Source organism: Bemisia tabaci, chromosome 10 (genome assembly GCF_918797505.1).
Source record: "Bemisia tabaci chromosome 10, PGI_BMITA_v3".
Taxonomy (NCBI): domain Eukaryota; kingdom Metazoa; phylum Arthropoda; class Insecta; order Hemiptera; family Aleyrodidae; genus Bemisia; species Bemisia tabaci.
Genome location: NC_092802.1, coordinates 2,546,171 through 2,565,113, shown reverse-complemented (window position 1 = coordinate 2,565,113; position 18,943 = coordinate 2,546,171). Strand labels below are relative to the sequence as shown.

Sequence of the window (18,943 nt, the reverse complement as noted above, 5' to 3'; positions counted from 1 at the left end):
TCAGAGAAAACCAGTGGCACCATCCTTTCTGTTTAACGCGGTCCATTTAAAAGAGTGATGATCGAAACATTAAAATTTGCAGTTTTTGTTAAGAATGTCATGTCCGATTCCTCTTCTCAACTCGATCCTGTGCGTCGGGGGTACGCATAAACCGTCGAGACTCTGAAATAGGATTCCGGGACTCATCCATAAACGAGGGATAACAAACTGGAAAACTACGGAGGAAATCGAATAAATCAGTAAAAAACGGATCAATTTAAAGGGGCCTGTCGCCATCGGAGCTCTCCAATGGTTAAAAAAGCACCCCAAAGTAACGCAGCCGAGCTAACACGTCGCGACACCGTTGCCAAACGCACCGAACGGTTTGCATGCAAACAACTTTTTTCCCACTCCTTAAATTCTTCCTAAGACGCGGGAAATTTGTAAAAGCGGGTTCCTAACTGCAAAAATTGCCGAAGTAAAATTTTCCAATTCAAGAGCGCTCAGTCTCTCTCCCTCGTAACGCAACCGCGACGCAATCGCAGAACGCTGTCGTGATAAGGGAGAACGCCGAATAAGTACTCCAATGCTTCTTTCCTCCGTTTTTCAAAACGCCTTCAAATAGCGATGATACTCCGCAACACACCGGAGCTCGAATAGTGGTATCTCGGAAATTTCCCTGTGTGATGCGTTATACGGAGTGCGCAAATTGAATTGAGTCGATTCGCAAGAAGCTACGTTCTTCGGGAAAGAGATTCTGTGGGTTGATTATTGAAATTGATAGACAAAGCCATAGACTAATGGAAATTGAAGCGATCTTGTAGGTTGAAACGGACGGTTCTCGTAGACCAAGGGGGACACACCGCGGTAATTGGATATGGTCGAGCTAAGTTTTTTAGGAAACAAGGAATCTATGGGTCGATTCTTAAAATTGATAGACTAAGCGATAGACAAAAGTACGAAGGGAAAATTGAACGATCCTGTTGGTTGAAACAGGCAGTTGCTATAGTCTAAGGGGGATAATAATGGACTAACTACTGGACAGAATCCGTCGTGGATTGCCGTTAGTCTATTACTCACCTTCATTGGCCACTGCAACCACCCACATTCACCCATAGAGTCGCTTCATTTTCTCTTCGTCCTCTTTGTCTATCGCTTTGTCTATAAATTTTAAAAATTAGCCTGTAGCCTAGCCTGAACGATAAAGTAGGATTTTATTCTTTCTACTCTCTTTCTACCATCCAAAATGACTGGAGCGACCCATTCTCTTCATCTCTTCTTAATCCAGGGTGTCTAGTGTCTACCAGTCCCCAGATGTCCTCGATTATCCCCGATTTTGGAAGGTTGTCCCCGATATCCTCGAAAGTCTCAAATTTTCTTGTTCAGGTCCCCAAAAAATGACAAAAATCGTCCTGAACACCGGCATTTTCAAATTTTCCCGCCAGCCGCGGCGGCGCGGTATAACCAGGAATACAAAAACTGGTGTTGCTTGGTTTTTCGTATGTTTTCATCGGTTTAACATGACTTGTAAAATGAGTTTGTTGCAGACTTTTGCCAGAGTTAAAAAAAGAGATGTTTCTAATAGATTATGTTTCAAAAATCATCATGAGCGCATCTACAAACTCTGAAATGCACCCCTAACTTCACTGTCTGCGTAAGAAATTTGCGTTTTTTACAGTTTCCCGCTTCAGAAAGGATACTACAGGTCGGAAGAAACGCAAATGTCTATGTGAATTGTGAAGTAAGGAGTACAATGCAGACTCTGCCGATGCGCTCATCGTGATTTTTGAAACATTTTTTATGAGTAACAACTCTTATTTTTGCTCCAGCAAAAGTTTGCAACAGGCCCATTAGTCGTATAAAATACGACCTTAATTGAACTACATTTTACAATTTGGAACTATAAATTCTAGCCCCGTTTAAAAACAACGTATGAGCCATTAGTTTCCCTATGCACATAAGTGTTTTTCCAGAAGAGCCAGAATTTATAGTTCCAAATTGCAAAATGCAGTCCAATTGACGGTCTAACCAGCTCCCTTTCTCTCACCATTTCGGGAAAAAAAGTCCCCGATTCTCTTGAAAAAAAAACCCCCAAAAGTCCCCGAAAGTCCCCAATTTTGGTTTTTCATAACTGGTAGACACCCTGATCTCACCATGGACGATGAATTGAGTAACCTAGTGTTTTGAGCCTCCTGTTCGGTCAGCGGGAGCCTTCTAGCACAACGTGGCGACCGTCGGCCCCCCCGCGTCAAAATACTTGGGTCAGAGATTAATTGGAAATTGTGAACATGATAATTGGCGCTTAGCGCGGTACGCTCAACCGCGCCAAAACTTCCCCCGTCGTCCAAACCCCCTTCCGCCCTGCCCCGTCGTCCCCCTCTCGCTCTTTATACGGTCTTTGAATACCCCCGCAAATACCCCCTTTCCCTCCCCCCACGCGTCAGGCTTTATCCATCGTCCATCCCGTTAACACTAGTCCCGCGCGTCTCGAACCTCGGCGCTAACGAAACCTCCGGCTCGATTTTTGAATCGATATCCAATGAACTTGATCGACAAGAAGCATTGCCAAAGTAGGGATTTTTCGATCAAGATCATTCGATAACATTCAACAATCGACCCGCTTGCCGTCGAACTGTTTTTATCCCTGGCTCTCTAGTTAGAGTTATTGCAACTTTGCTCACAGGATGAGTACCTATAGGGAGATTCTATATCGACGGTGAAACTACCAAACCACGTATCTCGGTTTGCGACGTCGCAGACTTCCTGTCATACTTTATTTTTTAAATGAAAAACTACTTAACGTCCAGTCTTGAAAATTTCTGTGATTTTTCCTCTTCGTGCGGAGAAAATTCTGTGAAAATTTCAAGGAATGATATTGATTTTGTCTACTTTAAAAAAATAAAATGCGAGCGTAGATTTTTAAACACCGCAAACGAGATACGTGGTTTGGTAGTTTCACCGTCGATATGTAGTTTATGGACTAGCAAAAGTTACTAATTTTAAGATTCTTGAAGCGAATTTTCGCGATCGAATATCATTCATCAAACGAACTGATCAGTGCTGAGTGATGCCGATGATAGGTGATAGCAGCAGCCAATCAGAGTTCAGATTTTTTTTCAAATGAAATTAAGAAGAAAATAAGAAAACACGGATCAATGAAACACAGCAAATTGCAAAAACACCAGACTTGAATTGACAAAACACAAAAACAGGGAGAAATGACGGAACAAAAATTCTGGTGAAGGATGAAGTTTCTGGCATCGGTTGCATCAATTCAAAAATCGAATTCAAGTCTCGAGGTGAAGTCGAAATTTCAAATTGATGGATTTCAACAGTCTCCGGTGAGACCAACGGAGAAGTCGGATATCATTTTAGAAAAATACACAATCGTCGAATATCATTCAACGGTGAATGATATTCGATCGCGCAGATTCGCTCATCGAAACGAAAAATTTCTGCATCTAATATTAAGGGGGAACTTCCTCATCTAAGTACACGGCGTTGGCGTATGACGTCAGCCTCCACGATAACATGGTTTCTTTCCCCTTGGTTTTATTTGTGTTTCAAGTCGTAACCAGTGCAATTGTGCGCCTCGCTGATTGATGAGACCGAGGTGCGAGAAATCATGGTATGCACCACCGCGGTGGCTGACATCAGTTTGAACACATCTTATTATATGTTCCTAGTCCATGAGCTTGAACTATAAAAACTCAATTCTGTGATGGCGCAACTGGCTCAGTCGAAGCTTCGATGATCGGTTTTTGAACACGAACAAAGTTCGGCCCAAAATAGTATGCCTCCAATAGTTTAAGAAGATTTCAGCACTGCCACAAATTTCAAATTCCCTAAGTTTGCCATGAATATTCCTTGGGTGCCTGATGAAGCATACTCGCTGATTAGGCATGAACATAGCATGCTTTCACATCAAAATTACATTTGGAAAGCGATGCGCACGAACCAAAAAGAAAAATCCGAAGGCTGAGTTATTTCAAGAGATTGACGTATGTACTTTTCCACGATTGATTCCAGGAAATTTCGATCGGAAATCCCGTACGCTGATACACTCAGTACACACATAATGGATTTCCAGCAAGAACGGTTTTTGCCATTTATAATTAGGAATTCCTGTGTAAAATTCCGCGAACATCACATGAGATGGTTGAAAAACATGCCATTAGACCGCTAAAAAACTTACAAAAACGCTCCAGAGGAACGCTCCAGAGGCTTCTCGAATGAATTTTCTGTGAGAGTTTGGAGAGGGGAGCTTTGAAATTCAAATAAGGACCTTCATAATATTTCAGCGTTACCGTGACGAGCAAAAAATGCAAGAATGAAGTTTTGCAAAAATTGACCTGAATGTCCGATCAGATGTTTCTAAACGAATTCTTTTTCATTGAAAAGATTCACAGAAATGGACCTGTTGCAGCGTGAGGGGATTTCAGAATGGAAAAAACCAATGGAATGGTTGGTTGGAATGGTTGGAATGGGGGAATTTTCACCTAATCTAATGGCAAATTTTTCGAAAAGAACGATTGCGCTTTTGTAAAATCTTAAAATCATCTCTCAATCTCAAAAAAACTGTTTTAGGAACCGACCCGTTCAAAACCGTCACTTTTACGCGCGGACAAATCCGGTACACTCTTGACGTCACAGTAAATGACAAACCATGTGACAACCAATGACAAAACTTTTCATCACGCAGCTGCAAATTCCTAGAAGAAAAATATATTGTAAACGATGAAGAGACCAGGTTTGTTATTCACTATGACGTCACGAGAGTAACGTATCTCGGTTTGGAACTCCGAGTTCCGGGGCGTTTTGAGGTTCATTAGTCAAAGTCGTCAGTTAGGCGCTATTGTTCCTTAGTCCTTGATATTTATCTTTGGCCGTTCAAGATACTGTAGATTAAATTGCGAACGAAATTCCCTGAAGAATTAGGACAAAAATTTTTACATGTTTCGCTGAAAATTCGTATTTTACTGAAGGACATAGGCAACATCTAAAGGCCCATACGGCATTTATAATGTAAAACCGTCAATATCTTAGTTAGGAGTTGATTTCAGTAATTTTCGTCACGCGAATGGGGTTTGGCGTGAAATTTTGAAACTTATATTAGAATGCTTAAAATCGTTCCCTTAGGTATCGTACCCACAGGTCGCCCTCCTGTGGTGTAGTAGTTGTAGCGCTTGCTCTATGATCGGGAGGTCCCGAGTTCGATTCCCGGCCAGTTTGATGATCTCAAACAGCGGATTCCCTCCCTTTAAACCTATGTTATACAATCGATTCTTGTCGAAGCACCTGGCCCCTCCAAGAATCGATACATTTCCACAGGTTTAAATGGGAAAAAACAATGTTGCCAATTTGGTGTATCCGCTACCAAGTCCTAGTATCTGTATTTAATAACATTTCGCATGATTTTTGAATTACATCGGAGGAAAAAGTGACTTTATTCAAGCAGAATTATGCCGCCAAGGAGATTGCCTTATGAATCAATAAAGAAATTAATGCTTGTTTGAAGAGAAAATTTACTTATCTACATAGGAAAGTCACTTTCATCAAGCGAAAACCTGCTTTTATTCAGCTATTTCATTGTTGTTTTAAAAAAAATCTTATTGATTGCATACTCAAGAATGTTTCTGCCTAAACTGAGTCACTTTTCTCTAATAAAATTCAAAAATTATACTATACGTCATTAAATACGGATATAAATAATTCTATATTAAAGAAGGAGTTATTGAATTTTTAAACCTCCCTTTGTGCCGTAGTATCTTGATTTATTTTGCGAGGAAAACTTCAAACTCTTAAAAGATGCCTGTCATTCTTAATCAAGTATAAGATAGACCTTTGATGAATTCCCAAGGTCCACTAAGACTAATAATCATCAAAAAGTTCCAAAATCTTACTCGAAAGGAAAAAAATACATACATATAAGTCGCTTTACAGCACTCCCTCGCGCTCTACGACTCCTAACCTCCACTGCTCTCTTAAAAAAATAAAATGAAAAATAAATCCCTTGCCAAAAATAAATAAAAAACCGATTTTGAGATAAATCCCTCGAATGAACTCGAATGTATCGGTAGCAAGTAAAATGTGATCGACTGATTGCATTGCTCTTTCTAGTCATGAATCTGGATTTTCCGCCCAAAACAAATCGTCCGTAGAAATTCAACTTCAACCACAATGCCCGTTTGTCTTCTTTGTCTATCAATTGGAACTGTGTGCATTATGACGTGAGCCCTGTTATGTACGTATTCTCATGAAATTCATGGCTCTTGTCTTAATGTACATAGTTTTGTTTGGCAGAAGTACGTTCAATTTCAATTATCATCCCGCTAGAAATACCCCTGCCGTGCCCTGTTTTTGGTCACCTTATGGCGGTCGGCATGTTACAAGCAGTGAGAAACTGTAGGCGTGAATGACCTCTCTATAGATGAGTGTAGAACTTGGTCAGTATGTCATTGTTTTAACAATGCGAAATTCCCGCGATCAACAGCGATCGTCTTCAAGGGTCAATGACCCACCAGTGTGGAACTTGGTCAGTGTGCCATTGTGTCAGCATCAACACCAATCATTTTGAAGGGTCAATGACCTATGACCTACCAATGTATACATTTGTAACTCGGTCAGGGAGGCGTTTGGCTGGTGGTACAACCACTTCAGGGTTGCCAAGTTGGGCGATAAAATTGTATAATTTAAATTGGGAATGTGCTGCTTTTTCAGCAGTATCTACCAACTATGAGCCACTTTCATCGGAACGACACTGATAGCGAATGATCTTATTCGGTTTTATTTGGAAGTGAGTCACTGTGTCACGAGGTGAATCCCTACTTTTAAGAGTGGATGACCTCATCGTAGTTTGTATACTTTTAAAGGCCATTAAAGGTGAACTTGTCTGTCTATGATAGAAAACTACAAAAACCCTCAAAAACATTTTGCGGGCAAAAAATCCGGTCGAGGAAATTGACGTGTCACTTCCTTTTAATATGTTGGAGCGCTTTCAATTTCGTATGATATTGTGCAACACCTCTAGTGCGGAAATAGTTGCTTGTTCCGCCGTGGTACGCTGCGGCACTGCGGGCTGCCGGCCAGCGCGTAACACGCATCGGCGCCTACAAACCTAACAGGGATACTTCACGCACTGCGCGATGCTTGAAGTATCCTGTTAGGTTTGTAGGCGCCGATGCGTGTTACGCGCCAGCATTCCGCGGAAAATTCGGACGTTTTATCAGAAATTTTTTTACGCAAATCTCCTGAGCGGAGAAGTCTTACTGCTTTTTGCCTACACGGAAAAAAAAATTGCTGATTCAACAATTAAATTGCTAAAAACAGTGAGTGCATCGTTTCAACGCAGATTTTACGACAAAAAAATGCTACTTGAACCACATTGTAAACTACTTTAACCACGGGGGTGGTTAAAGTAGCATTTTTTTGTTGTAAAATCTGCGTTGAAACATTGCTCTCACTGTTTTTAGCAATTGAATTGTTGAATCAGCAATTTTTTTTTTCCGTGTACCGTGCCAGAAGTCGTCGCGCCGTCGTTGTTTCCGACAATTTCTCACCCGTAGCGCTTGTGTCGTATAGTGAAGGCCTCATCAAAAATTAGGGATTTTCAAAATGACAAAATCAGGAAATTTTTATAAAATATTAAGGAGAATCAGGAAATTATCATGATTTTTCAAAATCCCACCTATAATAGTTACCCGACCTATATCAGCAATTCTTTCGTTCACGATAACTATCGTTAGATTTACGTTAGCTTCTTCAAATTTTGCAATTTTGTCCATTTTGGTCTTATAAAGAACTGTATAAATTTTCGGTTAAATCGCATTTACCGTTTACTTATAAACGGTAATTAACGTAAGTGCCCTACTTACGCTGTTTTCCACTAAACTGTTTTTATGAAAGTTCCATTCCTTGGTTTCCTTGGTAACCTTTGTTTGCTATCAGCTGATGTTTTATTTCAACTTATTTTTTTCTTTTTTTTTCATTTTTTTTCTTTCTTTTTTTAATACATCATTGCTAGGTTAGTTCTAATTTTTTTTACCAGCATTAATTCTACCTCCCCCCCCCACCCGCAGCTCATTTTTCTAGCTCCATCACCCTCTCCCCAAAACTCATTTTTCTATCGATTTTATCATTTTTTTTGTATGGCATGTCTTGCTCCCCTACCACCATTTTTTCGGGGTTGTAGATATTTTAGCGGCCTCTAGACCCGTGACTCCAGTCACGGGCATTTTGCTAGTTAAAAAATAACAGACACCCTGTCGATTTACTGTGCGACGTAAAGAACCGTCCGCGTGAACGGACTCGAAAGGTCCAAGCGAGAAGGAACCAAGGAAGCCCGGCGGGGGCGTCAATCTGTCGACTCGTCCATGCGACACGCGGATTTCGGCGAAGCCAGACGGTGAAAGGGCGCCGGGGGGAGGGGGGGCACGGATATCCGCATAGGATTTGCATACCGTTGTCCTAAGGAAAAACGCCGTATCTAGACTCTAGAGTTGCCGAATTTCCTCCGTTAAAACGTTTATTTCGCAAGAAAGTCATGGTTATTTCACATTGAAATTTTTAGATTAAAATAGTTAAGTAGTCAGTAATAGTTTACTTCTTTCGGATTAAATTCAAACTAGGATATTTAATTATAATTTTGAAAATTATTAGTTTTAACTCAACTTAAAATTTTAATAAAAAATAAATAGAATAAAATAAGATATCAAAAATAAAAATCTTAATAGCCCAAATTTAATAAAATCAATGGTATATCATTTTACTCATCTACTAAATAGCAGTATAGCAAAAAAAAATATCTGTAAATAAAAATAAACTGCCAAAATCGAAATTAGAACCATTAATCTTACTAAAAACTTAAAGCCAAGATAGCAAAGATAGTTAATTACCAATCATTTAATAGTAGTATAGTAATAGTTTGTAGTTATCTATTTTTAGTTTAAGTCCGAATAAAATACTCTGAAAAAGTGGATGAAAAATACTAACATCTCTCCCAGTGAACTCATGTTTTATCGAATGGAATTTGGCAACGTCCGGGGGTTCATACGGCGTTTTTCCTCAGCATACGCTTCGTCGGGAATTCCGGCCCGGGGTCCAGTCGGACGCCGTGTCGCAGTTACTATGACAACTCGCTTCATTTCCAGCTATCGCCCCCCCCCCCCCCCCCTAGCGCCACCCCCGGTCGCCTAATCCTCCATTTCCGGCGATGCACGAGAGCTGATTTAAAATTCTACCGCTGAAATCGACTGCAAACACCGTGACGGGACGGGGAGACATTTCGACGTACATGAGAGGGATTCTGCGAGACGGCCATCGTGACCAGCGGCGTGGCGTGCTTTGCGATGTATCGATTGATATGCCATTTAAACCCATGGAAAGGATCGATGAACAGGTTGTTCGCAACGAACACCTTAATAATCGATTCTTTAGCGTAGCTTCAAATGAAGAAATATCGATAATCGATCATTCAAGCCTCGCCACTGATCGTGACACGAATTCCGGTTCGGGGTGTCTAGCAAAGTGGAAAACCATGGTTAGCGAGTAATATCAGCAGCCTGATAGTTGAAATTCATGTCAGCCTGACAAAAATCGAAAATCGATGTATTACACGGCGCAGATAGGAACTTGCCTTGTCTTATCTTGTCGACATAGCCAGTTAAAGCTTCAAAAATCTAGCTGCAGGGGAGTTTTTGACAAGAAGGAAGCCTGGATAATTGTTGTGGAAGTCATGGGGGTTTCAATAGGCGACAGGGACAGACAAGGTGCGAATTTTAGCATGATGATTATGTTTCCTCATCAAACTGTCGCGCAGAACATAATTTGTACCATAAAAATTACTGAAAGTAACCCCACGTCTTACTATCGCACTATAAAATAATAAGATTAATGCATAAATAACCAGCGCGAAGCGCTTCGGGAGATTGGGCCGCGAAGCGGTCAGGGTGCGTTATACCGCCGTGCTAAGGAAGAACGCCGTATGAACATTCGAGAGTTGCCAAATTGCCCCGGATAAAACATGTATTTTTGACAACGACTATGCGTAGTTTTTCTTTAAATTCTCAGACATTTGGACGTATTTCTATCGAACGGAACTAAGCGCCAATTTGAGTTCCTTTTGAGTTGCGTTCTGTCAAACGGACCTAAGCGCCATGGAAAATCATTGCGAGTATAGGACGGAATAAGCCGGACGCCCGATTCCGCCGCCAATCCAAGCCCCCCCCCCCCTTTACCTTCCTCACCCTATGGCGCTTAGTTCCATTTGACAGAAATACGTCCATTTTATTGTCCGAAAAAATTGAAGGAGAAAATTGACGATTTTCCCACTAGTTTTCCGTAAATCGGGCGTCTACTCTTTTGATTGCATTGCGGCGGGACGGCATCGATGGGAAGGCGGCGAAAGTAGGTTCATCAATCATCATACATCATAGAGCACACACGGTGGCGGCGGGCCGAGCCCCTTGCCGCAGCATCCTGCACGATCAGATCAATAATCCCCGCTCGCTCGCCCCGTGAAAATAATTATCAAGCCCCGCTCACGACCAACACCGACACCAGAAGCCCGGTCGAAAAGTGGCCGACTTCCCGACCGTCCTCAATCAAGTCGGCATCCGGGCCTAGGCTACCTATGAAAGTAAGCTGGTTTTAGGGATCGACCCTTCATCGGGACGATAATCGGAATTGATAGACAAAGCGATAGACAAAGAGGAAAAAGAGACATTGGAGTGATCCAATTGGTGAAAGCGGGTGGTTCTAATGGAGATGTTGCATGTGTGCGGAAATTGCGATTTAAATATTGATTATTATGTAAAAGTTCGCGAAAAACACGTTTGTGCCACTGGTTTTCTCTGAAATCAACTCCCAAGCTCACAAAAAGCTCTCAAGTTGAGGTCAAAATGGAGGGGATATCTTACGCTATCCTGAGAGTCCACATCTACATCAAGAAAAACTCTCCATGCAAAGATAGGGAGAAAATACATTGACAGGGCTGCCACTTTATTTGGGGACTCTAAAACTGAAAACACGGCAACCCTGTCAATGTATTTGCTCCCTATCTATTTATGGAGAATGAAGAGTTTGTTTCGATGAAGAGGTGGACTCTCAGGATAGCGTGGGATATCCTCTCCATTTTGGCCTCAACTTGAGAGCTTTTTTGAGCTTGGGAGTTAATTTCAGTGAAAACCAGTGGTGCAATCGTGTTTCTCGCGAACTTTTACATAAAGATCAAAAGTCAAATAGCAGATTCCTCACACATGCAACAACTCCATCGACGAAGATTGAGAAGAGGCTACTTTAACGCCATGTCAGTTCGCCTTCAACTTTTAGTGTAGGCAACATGGGCTCCCACGTGGTCGAATAGTGGTATCTTGAAGTGACACGCTCACTCAAAACATACGCAAAGAATAGCTTGTTTATAGACGGATAGAGATTACTTTAACTTCATGTGAGTAAAATGCAACCTGTGTATGGTGTATCTCCTTAATAAAGGGGAATGAGCAACCATTCTGTAGGCTGATAATTGAAATTGGATTACATTTTGCAATAAGGAACCACTATTTCTGGCCCATTTTAGAAACAACATACATGCCATTGGTTTCTCTATGCAGATATGTGCTTTGATGGGAGAGCCAAAGATAGTGGCTCCTTTTTGCAAAATGTAATCCAATCGATAGGCAAAACGATAGACTAAGGAGAAAAGGGAAAATGGAGCGATCTGATTAGGGGAAGCCGGTGGTAGCAATGGACTTAGTGGGAAAATGATGGACTAAATGTAAGGTCTCTCATGCATTGTCGTCAGTTGCCTAGTCTATCTCTTACCTCCTGTGTCCATCTATGCAACCACTGTATTCCCCCAATAGGATCTCTCTATTTTCCTGTTTCTCATTTGTCCAACGTTTTGTCTATCACTTTCAACAATCAGCCTGTAGAGTGGTTGCTCATTCCACTGTGTTAAGAAGATTTTGTCATACGAAGGAAGGAATTAATTGACATGACGTTAAAGTAACCTCCGTCCGTCCGGTTACAAGCTATTGTTTGCGTCTGTTTTGAGCGAGCGTGCCATTTTCCGATGATACCACTATTCGACCACGTGGGAGCGCATGTTGCCTACTCTGAAAATCAAAGGCGAGCTGGCATGGCGTTAAACTCCTTTCGTTGGGTAATCGGATGGATAAAGATCTCGCAAACAACCGCAGAACATCTATGACATTTTGTGTTTATTTTGATCGTGATCACCTATTTTTAAAACGTTTCCCCCTTCTTGTATGAACATGGATATCTCTTCGATAAGTACTCGGAAGAAATGAAATTGCTTATTTAACAATTTTGTAGCTAAAAAAAGTGGCAGGCATATTTCAATGTAAATTTTACAATAAACGAGAGAAAAAAACACTAAGAAGTGGCCCGAATATTGTATGTAAGAAGGTGGAGAAACTGGTACTTGTACTGGTGCTTATTAGAGTTAAAAAAGTTTATTTTTGACTCTAATTATAATTTTTGGAACTTCTTGGCTTTGATGTCCCCGCGAAATGGTGTGGACCTAGCACCGTTTCTCCACATTTTCACAATTTAAATACATGCTATTTTAACCTCGCCCATGGTTGAATAAATTAGCTTTCCACTATTGTAAAATGTACATTTGAAACTTGTCTGTCACTTTCTTCAACAATTCAATTGTTAAATCAGCAATCCATTTTTTGCGTGTTACAAAGGTTGACAATCCAAAATGGGCATTTCTTTGAATTGATTTTATTGTTTGATTGAGGTTCTGGTTTTTTGTGTTGTTGCAGGGCGATGCGGACATGAGAGTCCGTGCGAGCAGCTCTGCTACGAGCTTCACGACGGCATGTTCGAATGCGACTGTCGCGATGGCTTCCTCCTCCATCGTAACGGATACAGCTGCCTCCGTGAGTACTCAACCTCCCCAATTTTCCAATTATAGTAGGGTACATACAGAATCAGCGTTTATATTGGTCTGGAATTTCCGGACAGTCAATACGACTGATTTTTTAAGGGCGGTCCGCCATTAATAAAGCCACGCAGGGCCGCATTTGCAGCACCGTGGGCCCCTTAACTCAACGGGTCCCCCCGGGTAATTTTTTTTATATTCTTTTTTATTACCAACATGCTGAGCTCCTTATCAGCGTCGCGCGGTGGATCAAGTCAAACAGAGAGGTCGGACATGAAATTTCTTACTCAATCTGCAAATTTCGATGTTTATTTCGTCACATTTTACATTTCAAGGAGTGTTTTGGGTAGAAAATTTCACGAGGAAACCACTGGAACTAGTTTTAGAACCTCAAAATTGTGTCTAAACGGAGTTATAAGCTTTCAAAGTTTCCAAAGTTTGTCCGACCTCTCCTATTGACTCGATCCAGTGTGCGTCGTCGGTAGCGAGTAATTCGACCAGATCCTCCAGGGGATTCATCGTCGTATCGATGTAAAAATCGCGTATTTTCAGCTATTTTGAAATTCAAGTTGTGTGATGTTTCCTATGATTTTCATTACTCATTAGAACAAACTGCGTCACCAAATCGAGATTTTTTTTAGAATCACCCGACAACCGTGACCAGGACTCCCCTTTTTGCAATTAGCGGCTCGCTTGGACCCCCCCTCCCCCTCCCCCGGTGAGCCACAATCGGAGGGTGGGGGCCTCGAAGATAAGAGTTTATTGGTGCTCGGAGATTGGCACGTTGCCCGGCAACTTCCGAGTCCCGACGGGGGACATTTTGGGGGGGGGGGGCTGTGGGGGTGGGGGGGCTGTGGGGGTGGGGGGGCTGTGGGGGTGGGGGGTGGGGGGGAGAACTTCGCAGAAATTCCACCACGCGCCGGGTCATTGCAAGTCGGATCCGAAACTTTTTCGTTCCCCTCCCCCTCTTCGTCCGTCTGTTTCTTTTTTCGTGTCGACGACAAGACAAGGAGTGGGAACTGTTAATAGTTTCGCCGTCACCCGGCCAGGTGGCGCTCGTGTCGCGGATTAATGAGTTTCCCATTAGATGACGGAAAAGTTGGAGCAAGTTAGCCGTCGATGAGTTCGTGTGGCGGGGTTCCCTCGGACCGTTTCTCCCTCTTGAGGGCTTTCAAGATACGGGATGAAGATTGCGGTCCGTCCGTGGTTTGAAACGAGAAATGAGACACGAAATGAGTTTATTCAGGGAGTCTGACGTAAGTACTGCCGTGCTAAGGAAAAACGCCGTATGAGCCTTCAGACGTTGCCAAGTTTCCTCCAATAAAAAACGAATTTACTGGGAAAATGGACCACTAGACAAGGTACGAATTTAAGCATTCTGATACATGTGTCTCAACCAAAATTTCACGTAGAACACGATGCGCACAACAAAAATTACCGAAATTAACTCCTTACGAAGATATGTAATGTTTCTTGACGCGTGAATTCAAACCACCCGCTCATGAAAACTCAATGCTCTACGTGATTCACATCGCGCGCTAAACGTTTATCATGACAGTCTCTGCGATGTACAAATCTGGCAACCTCAATCTTGACGCTTCGGCTCAGCTATAGCAAATTGCTAATAGTTTGAACAACACACGGTGGGAAATGAACATTGCTCGATTGAGAAGCTTGCTGAAACCATTGTAGTGCGCGATTTGACTCACGTAGAGCTTTGAGTTTCTTGTCAGCGGGCAGTTCAAATTCCTCGTAACCAATGTGAAATAAAAACGTTAATATCTTCCTTAGGAGTTGGTTTCAGTAATTTTCGTTGCAAGAATCGTGTTCTACGTGAAATTCTGGTTAAGAATCATGTATCAGATTGCTTAAATTCGTACCTTGTCTAGTGGTCCATTCTGAAAATACATATGTAGGTCGCTTTATAGCACTCCCTCGCGCTATACGACTCCTAACCGCCACTGCTCTCTGTCGAACCACAAACCTTAGGGCATTGATCACCTTAACATTTCTGCTTCAAATTCTGAAAATTATTTTCCAAAATTTTGAGACAATTTTGTACGCAATTTCATCTAAAATATCTAAAAATTTCGAGGAAAAATATGCATGAATGTTGTCAAAAATACATGTTTTATCATGGGGAATTTTGGCAACTATCGAATGTTTATACGGCGTTCTTCCTTAGCATGGCAGAGTACAAATCGGAAAAACCGGAATGGGTCGGGAAATTTGACGTTATCAGGGAAGATCAAGTAAATGTCAGGAAAATTGGTCATCGATCAGAATATTCCGTTTTTTTGTTGAGCATGTTTTAAGCACTTGCAGTTAGCCTGCACAAAAGAGAATCATTTTAGGCAATTATTTACTGAATATTTTGGTCTGTAAAATCAAACTATTGTCAGTTTGTTCATCAGGAAATTTAATTCGAAATATCAGGAATAATCAATAATTATCAGGAAAGTCCAAAATGAGATTTTAGTAGACAACCTGTAGAGCTAGAAATTTTGGAAAAAGACCAATGTGCATCTGATGTGTGTTCGATACGATCGTAACAATAGCTACGAAATCAGGGAAACGTCAGGACATTTAATTTCCAAATTCTTCGGCAACCCTGATCGAAGAAAAAGCTCGCCTTTAACTAAAGACATGTGAAACAAAATGTTCTTTCTTATATTAGTGACACACACCGAGAAAAAAGATTGGCAGAATTTACCATTCCTTCACGCTGTATTTTACACAGCATGAATTCAAAGTCGACTGTGCCGGAGAAATGGCTACCTGTACCTGTATATAGTAACGTTTACCTTTCTTCTGGCAGAATTGACTCTGAATATTGACGTTGTGTGAAATACAGCGTGGATTAATGGTAAATTCTACCTATCCTTTTTCTCAGTGCGTTTTTTTACAACTTGTTTACACTAAAAAAAAAACACATTGGATCTAGAGTCCAGACTCTTGAAAACATTGACAAGAAAAAATACTCTTGATCCAATCGGATTTTTGTTTGAATCAAAACGAAATCCGCTTAAATTAAGAGGCTTGGTCCTTGATTTAAGCTAGATTCTGATTGAATCAAGAGTACTTTTTCTTGTCGATGTTTTTAAGAGTCTGGACTCTAGATCCAATGTGTTTTTTTTTTTCTAGTGTACAAAGAAAGACAACCCTTTCTAACCACTTTTCCTCCAGTGCATTAGATGGAGAATCATAATTTTCTCCCGGTATTCACTCCCCCATCCAACGGGAACTGACAATAATAAAAAACAACCCCTTGCCACGATAATCAAAAGCCGAACGCTTCACAGCCTTCAATTTTCCGATCGACTGGGACGCGAGGCGACATGCGACACTTCCCTCGCACCGCAAACGCATCCATTCCGAACGAACGTATCTGCGATCGAAGCACCGCGTGCAGGGTCGTCTTTTGCGTACACGCGCAAAAATCCCCGCACTCATACTCATACACTCATGCACTCATACTCACTCGAGCACGCCGCGAGTGACACTCAATAAATTCAGATGACGTCGAGTGGGATAATCGAATTATGTCCCCTTCTCACGCCCCGGCTGCGTAGGCAACCCGCCGCATAATCACATTACATCATTGTCAACCGTTTTTCCGCTATTCCGTGTTTTTGGATATTATACTCGCATTCCTTCAACCTCGCCACATGCTGCCGTGTTAAGTAAAAACGCCGTATGAGACTTCAGGCGTTGCTAAATTTCCTTTGAAAAATTACCTACCCTGGAAAAAAAAACTCATTGGATCTAGAGTCCAGACTCTTAAAAACATCGACAAGAAAAAAAACACTCTTAGTTCAATCAGATCTAAGCTTAAATCAAGAACAAAGCCTCTTAATTTGAGCGGATTTCCTTTTGATGTAAGCGTAAATCTGATTGAATCAAGAGTATTTTTTCTTGTCGATGTTTTTAAGAGTCTGGACTCTAGATCCAATGTGTTTGTTTTCCAGTGATAGGACCGCTTAGACGTTACTAAGCCTATTTCCTCAAATCCTCATTATTGCATTCAAGGTTCTCATTGGTGGAAAGGCAGTGTGGATAAAAGAGATTTGACTGTTTTTGGAGGTTCCAACACGACAAAGATTGAAGCACTCGATGGACGGCGAACACCGACGTCTATTAAATCCAATTTATGCAGATTTTTCAATAGCAACGGCAACGTCTAACTTTTCACGCATTTCAAGCTCAATCTAACCGCAATTGGTTTATTCCACCCCTCGGTAAAGGTATATTATGCGATTTTGGGACTTTTTGCGACATTCCTCGAAAAAGCAACACGTTTTACAAGGTCCTGGGCCGTCGCGAAAACTACACTGGAAAAAAAACACATTGGATCTAGAGTCCAGAACTCCAGACTCTTGAAAATATTGACAAGAAGAAGGACTCTTGATTCGATCAGATTTCAGCTTAAATCAAAAGGAAATCCGCTCAAATTAAGAGGCTTGTTTCTTGATTTAAGCTTAGATCTGATTGAATCAAGATTATTTTTTCTTGTCGATGTTTTTAAGAGTCTGAACTCTAGATCCAATATGTTTTTTTTTTCTTTTCTTTTCTTTTTTTTTTCCAGTGTAGTGTTGGTGGCAGGGTCCTGTAGTTATCACAGTCGTCCTTTGGGTTCCTCCCGGAAGAAGGCGGCGTGGACGTCCAGTAAAAAGTTGGCGGGAGGGAGTGGAGGAGGAGATCAGACGGTGTAATCTGCCCGATGATTTGTGGGAGGATCGATTCCGATGGCGATTTGGGGTCGCAGAGCGCTCTAGTGCGCTGAGTTAGCGGCTTGATATGTATGTATGTACGTGTTGGTGGCAATGTAAAAACGCCAAACCAATAAATAGACGGCGTAAGTCTGCAATCACATATCTCGTTTGCGGTGTCTGAAAATCTCCGAATCTATGTTATTGTTTTAAAGCAGAGCAAATTGACATCATTCCTTGAAGTTTTTGCAGAATATTCTTCGCACAGAGATGGAAATTCACGCAGTTTTAATGAATTGCCATTGAGTAGTTTTCTGTTTTGAAAAAAATTGACAGGAAGTCTGCGACGTCGCAAACCGAGTTATGTGATTGCCGACTTACACCGTCGAAGTGTTCCTTGAATAGCTCTCGCCGGGCTTCCGAAATAATTGAACGCATCTGTGCAAATTTACACGAGAAGCGTGATAAAAATAACGATGGCGTATTTGCTGAAAGTATAGACGGAATCAGAGGATTACAGTTAGTAGGGTAAATTGGACAAAATCTGACGCTTTAACGCTGCAATAAATCGGACATTAGCAAGACTTAAAGACAAGGCTCGATTCAGAAGCAGATACAGGGATTTTCCTGAAGTTTCCAATCAGTTAGAATTCTTGCTCTGTACCTTTTTTCTCAGGTTACCTTGAGTCAGGACCTATTATCCAGACGCTCAAACACGGGACGAACGTCAAGACATATGCTCGACGAACCATCAGATTTTACTCAGCTAAAACCAGTCAACATAGCAAGCTCATGTTTTGATGAAGCTTTGCTTTAATTCCTGTATCACTGCGCTTATGTACATTTTTAAGAATCGGATTTTGAGACTTCAACGGAAAATTTTCGCCAAATGTCCTAAAATCAACCTGATAGAGCTTCACGATTAAGAGAGGGTGTAAAAGCTCCCTGAACTTGGCATGATTAGGGTTTCAAGTATTTTTTCTTGGAAGCGAAGTTTTGGGTCTGGCAACTTTAAATTGCCGTTTTCAATAGCTTAGATTGACTTTCACGCTTTTCCGCAAGACAGGACGTCTCTTTGGAATAACAGGAATACCGTCTGAAACAAGGATATTTCCTTTTGACTACGAGAACTTTCGATCCAAAATTATTAATTAGAATTTCCATTGATCCAACAGAAAATTTTTCTCCATGCAGTCTTATGATCCGTCAAAGTCCCTCTACAGCTGGGTGGTTTATCAGATGAGGGTAAAGTATCAGTATTTGACTTTGCATAATGTAGTCGGAGTGCTTTCCATAGGATCGATAAGGTTTCGTCTGCAAGGCAGTGAAAGGACAAATCTGTTAC

General features: G+C 41.4%; 1 protein-coding gene across 1 annotated transcript in view; it reads left to right on the top strand.

The window, feature by feature from the left end:
• SP2353 (EGF like, fibronectin type III and laminin G domains protein pikachurin) overlaps window positions 1-18,943 on the top strand; it is a 458,909-nt gene that overhangs the window by 205,907 nt on the left and 234,059 nt on the right. Inside the window, exon 2 of the mRNA XM_019048593.2 lies at window positions 12,771-12,887. Coding sequence (XP_018904138.2) covers window positions 12,771-12,887 — 117 coding nt within the window. The remainder of the gene's footprint in view (window positions 1-12,770; window positions 12,888-18,943) is intronic.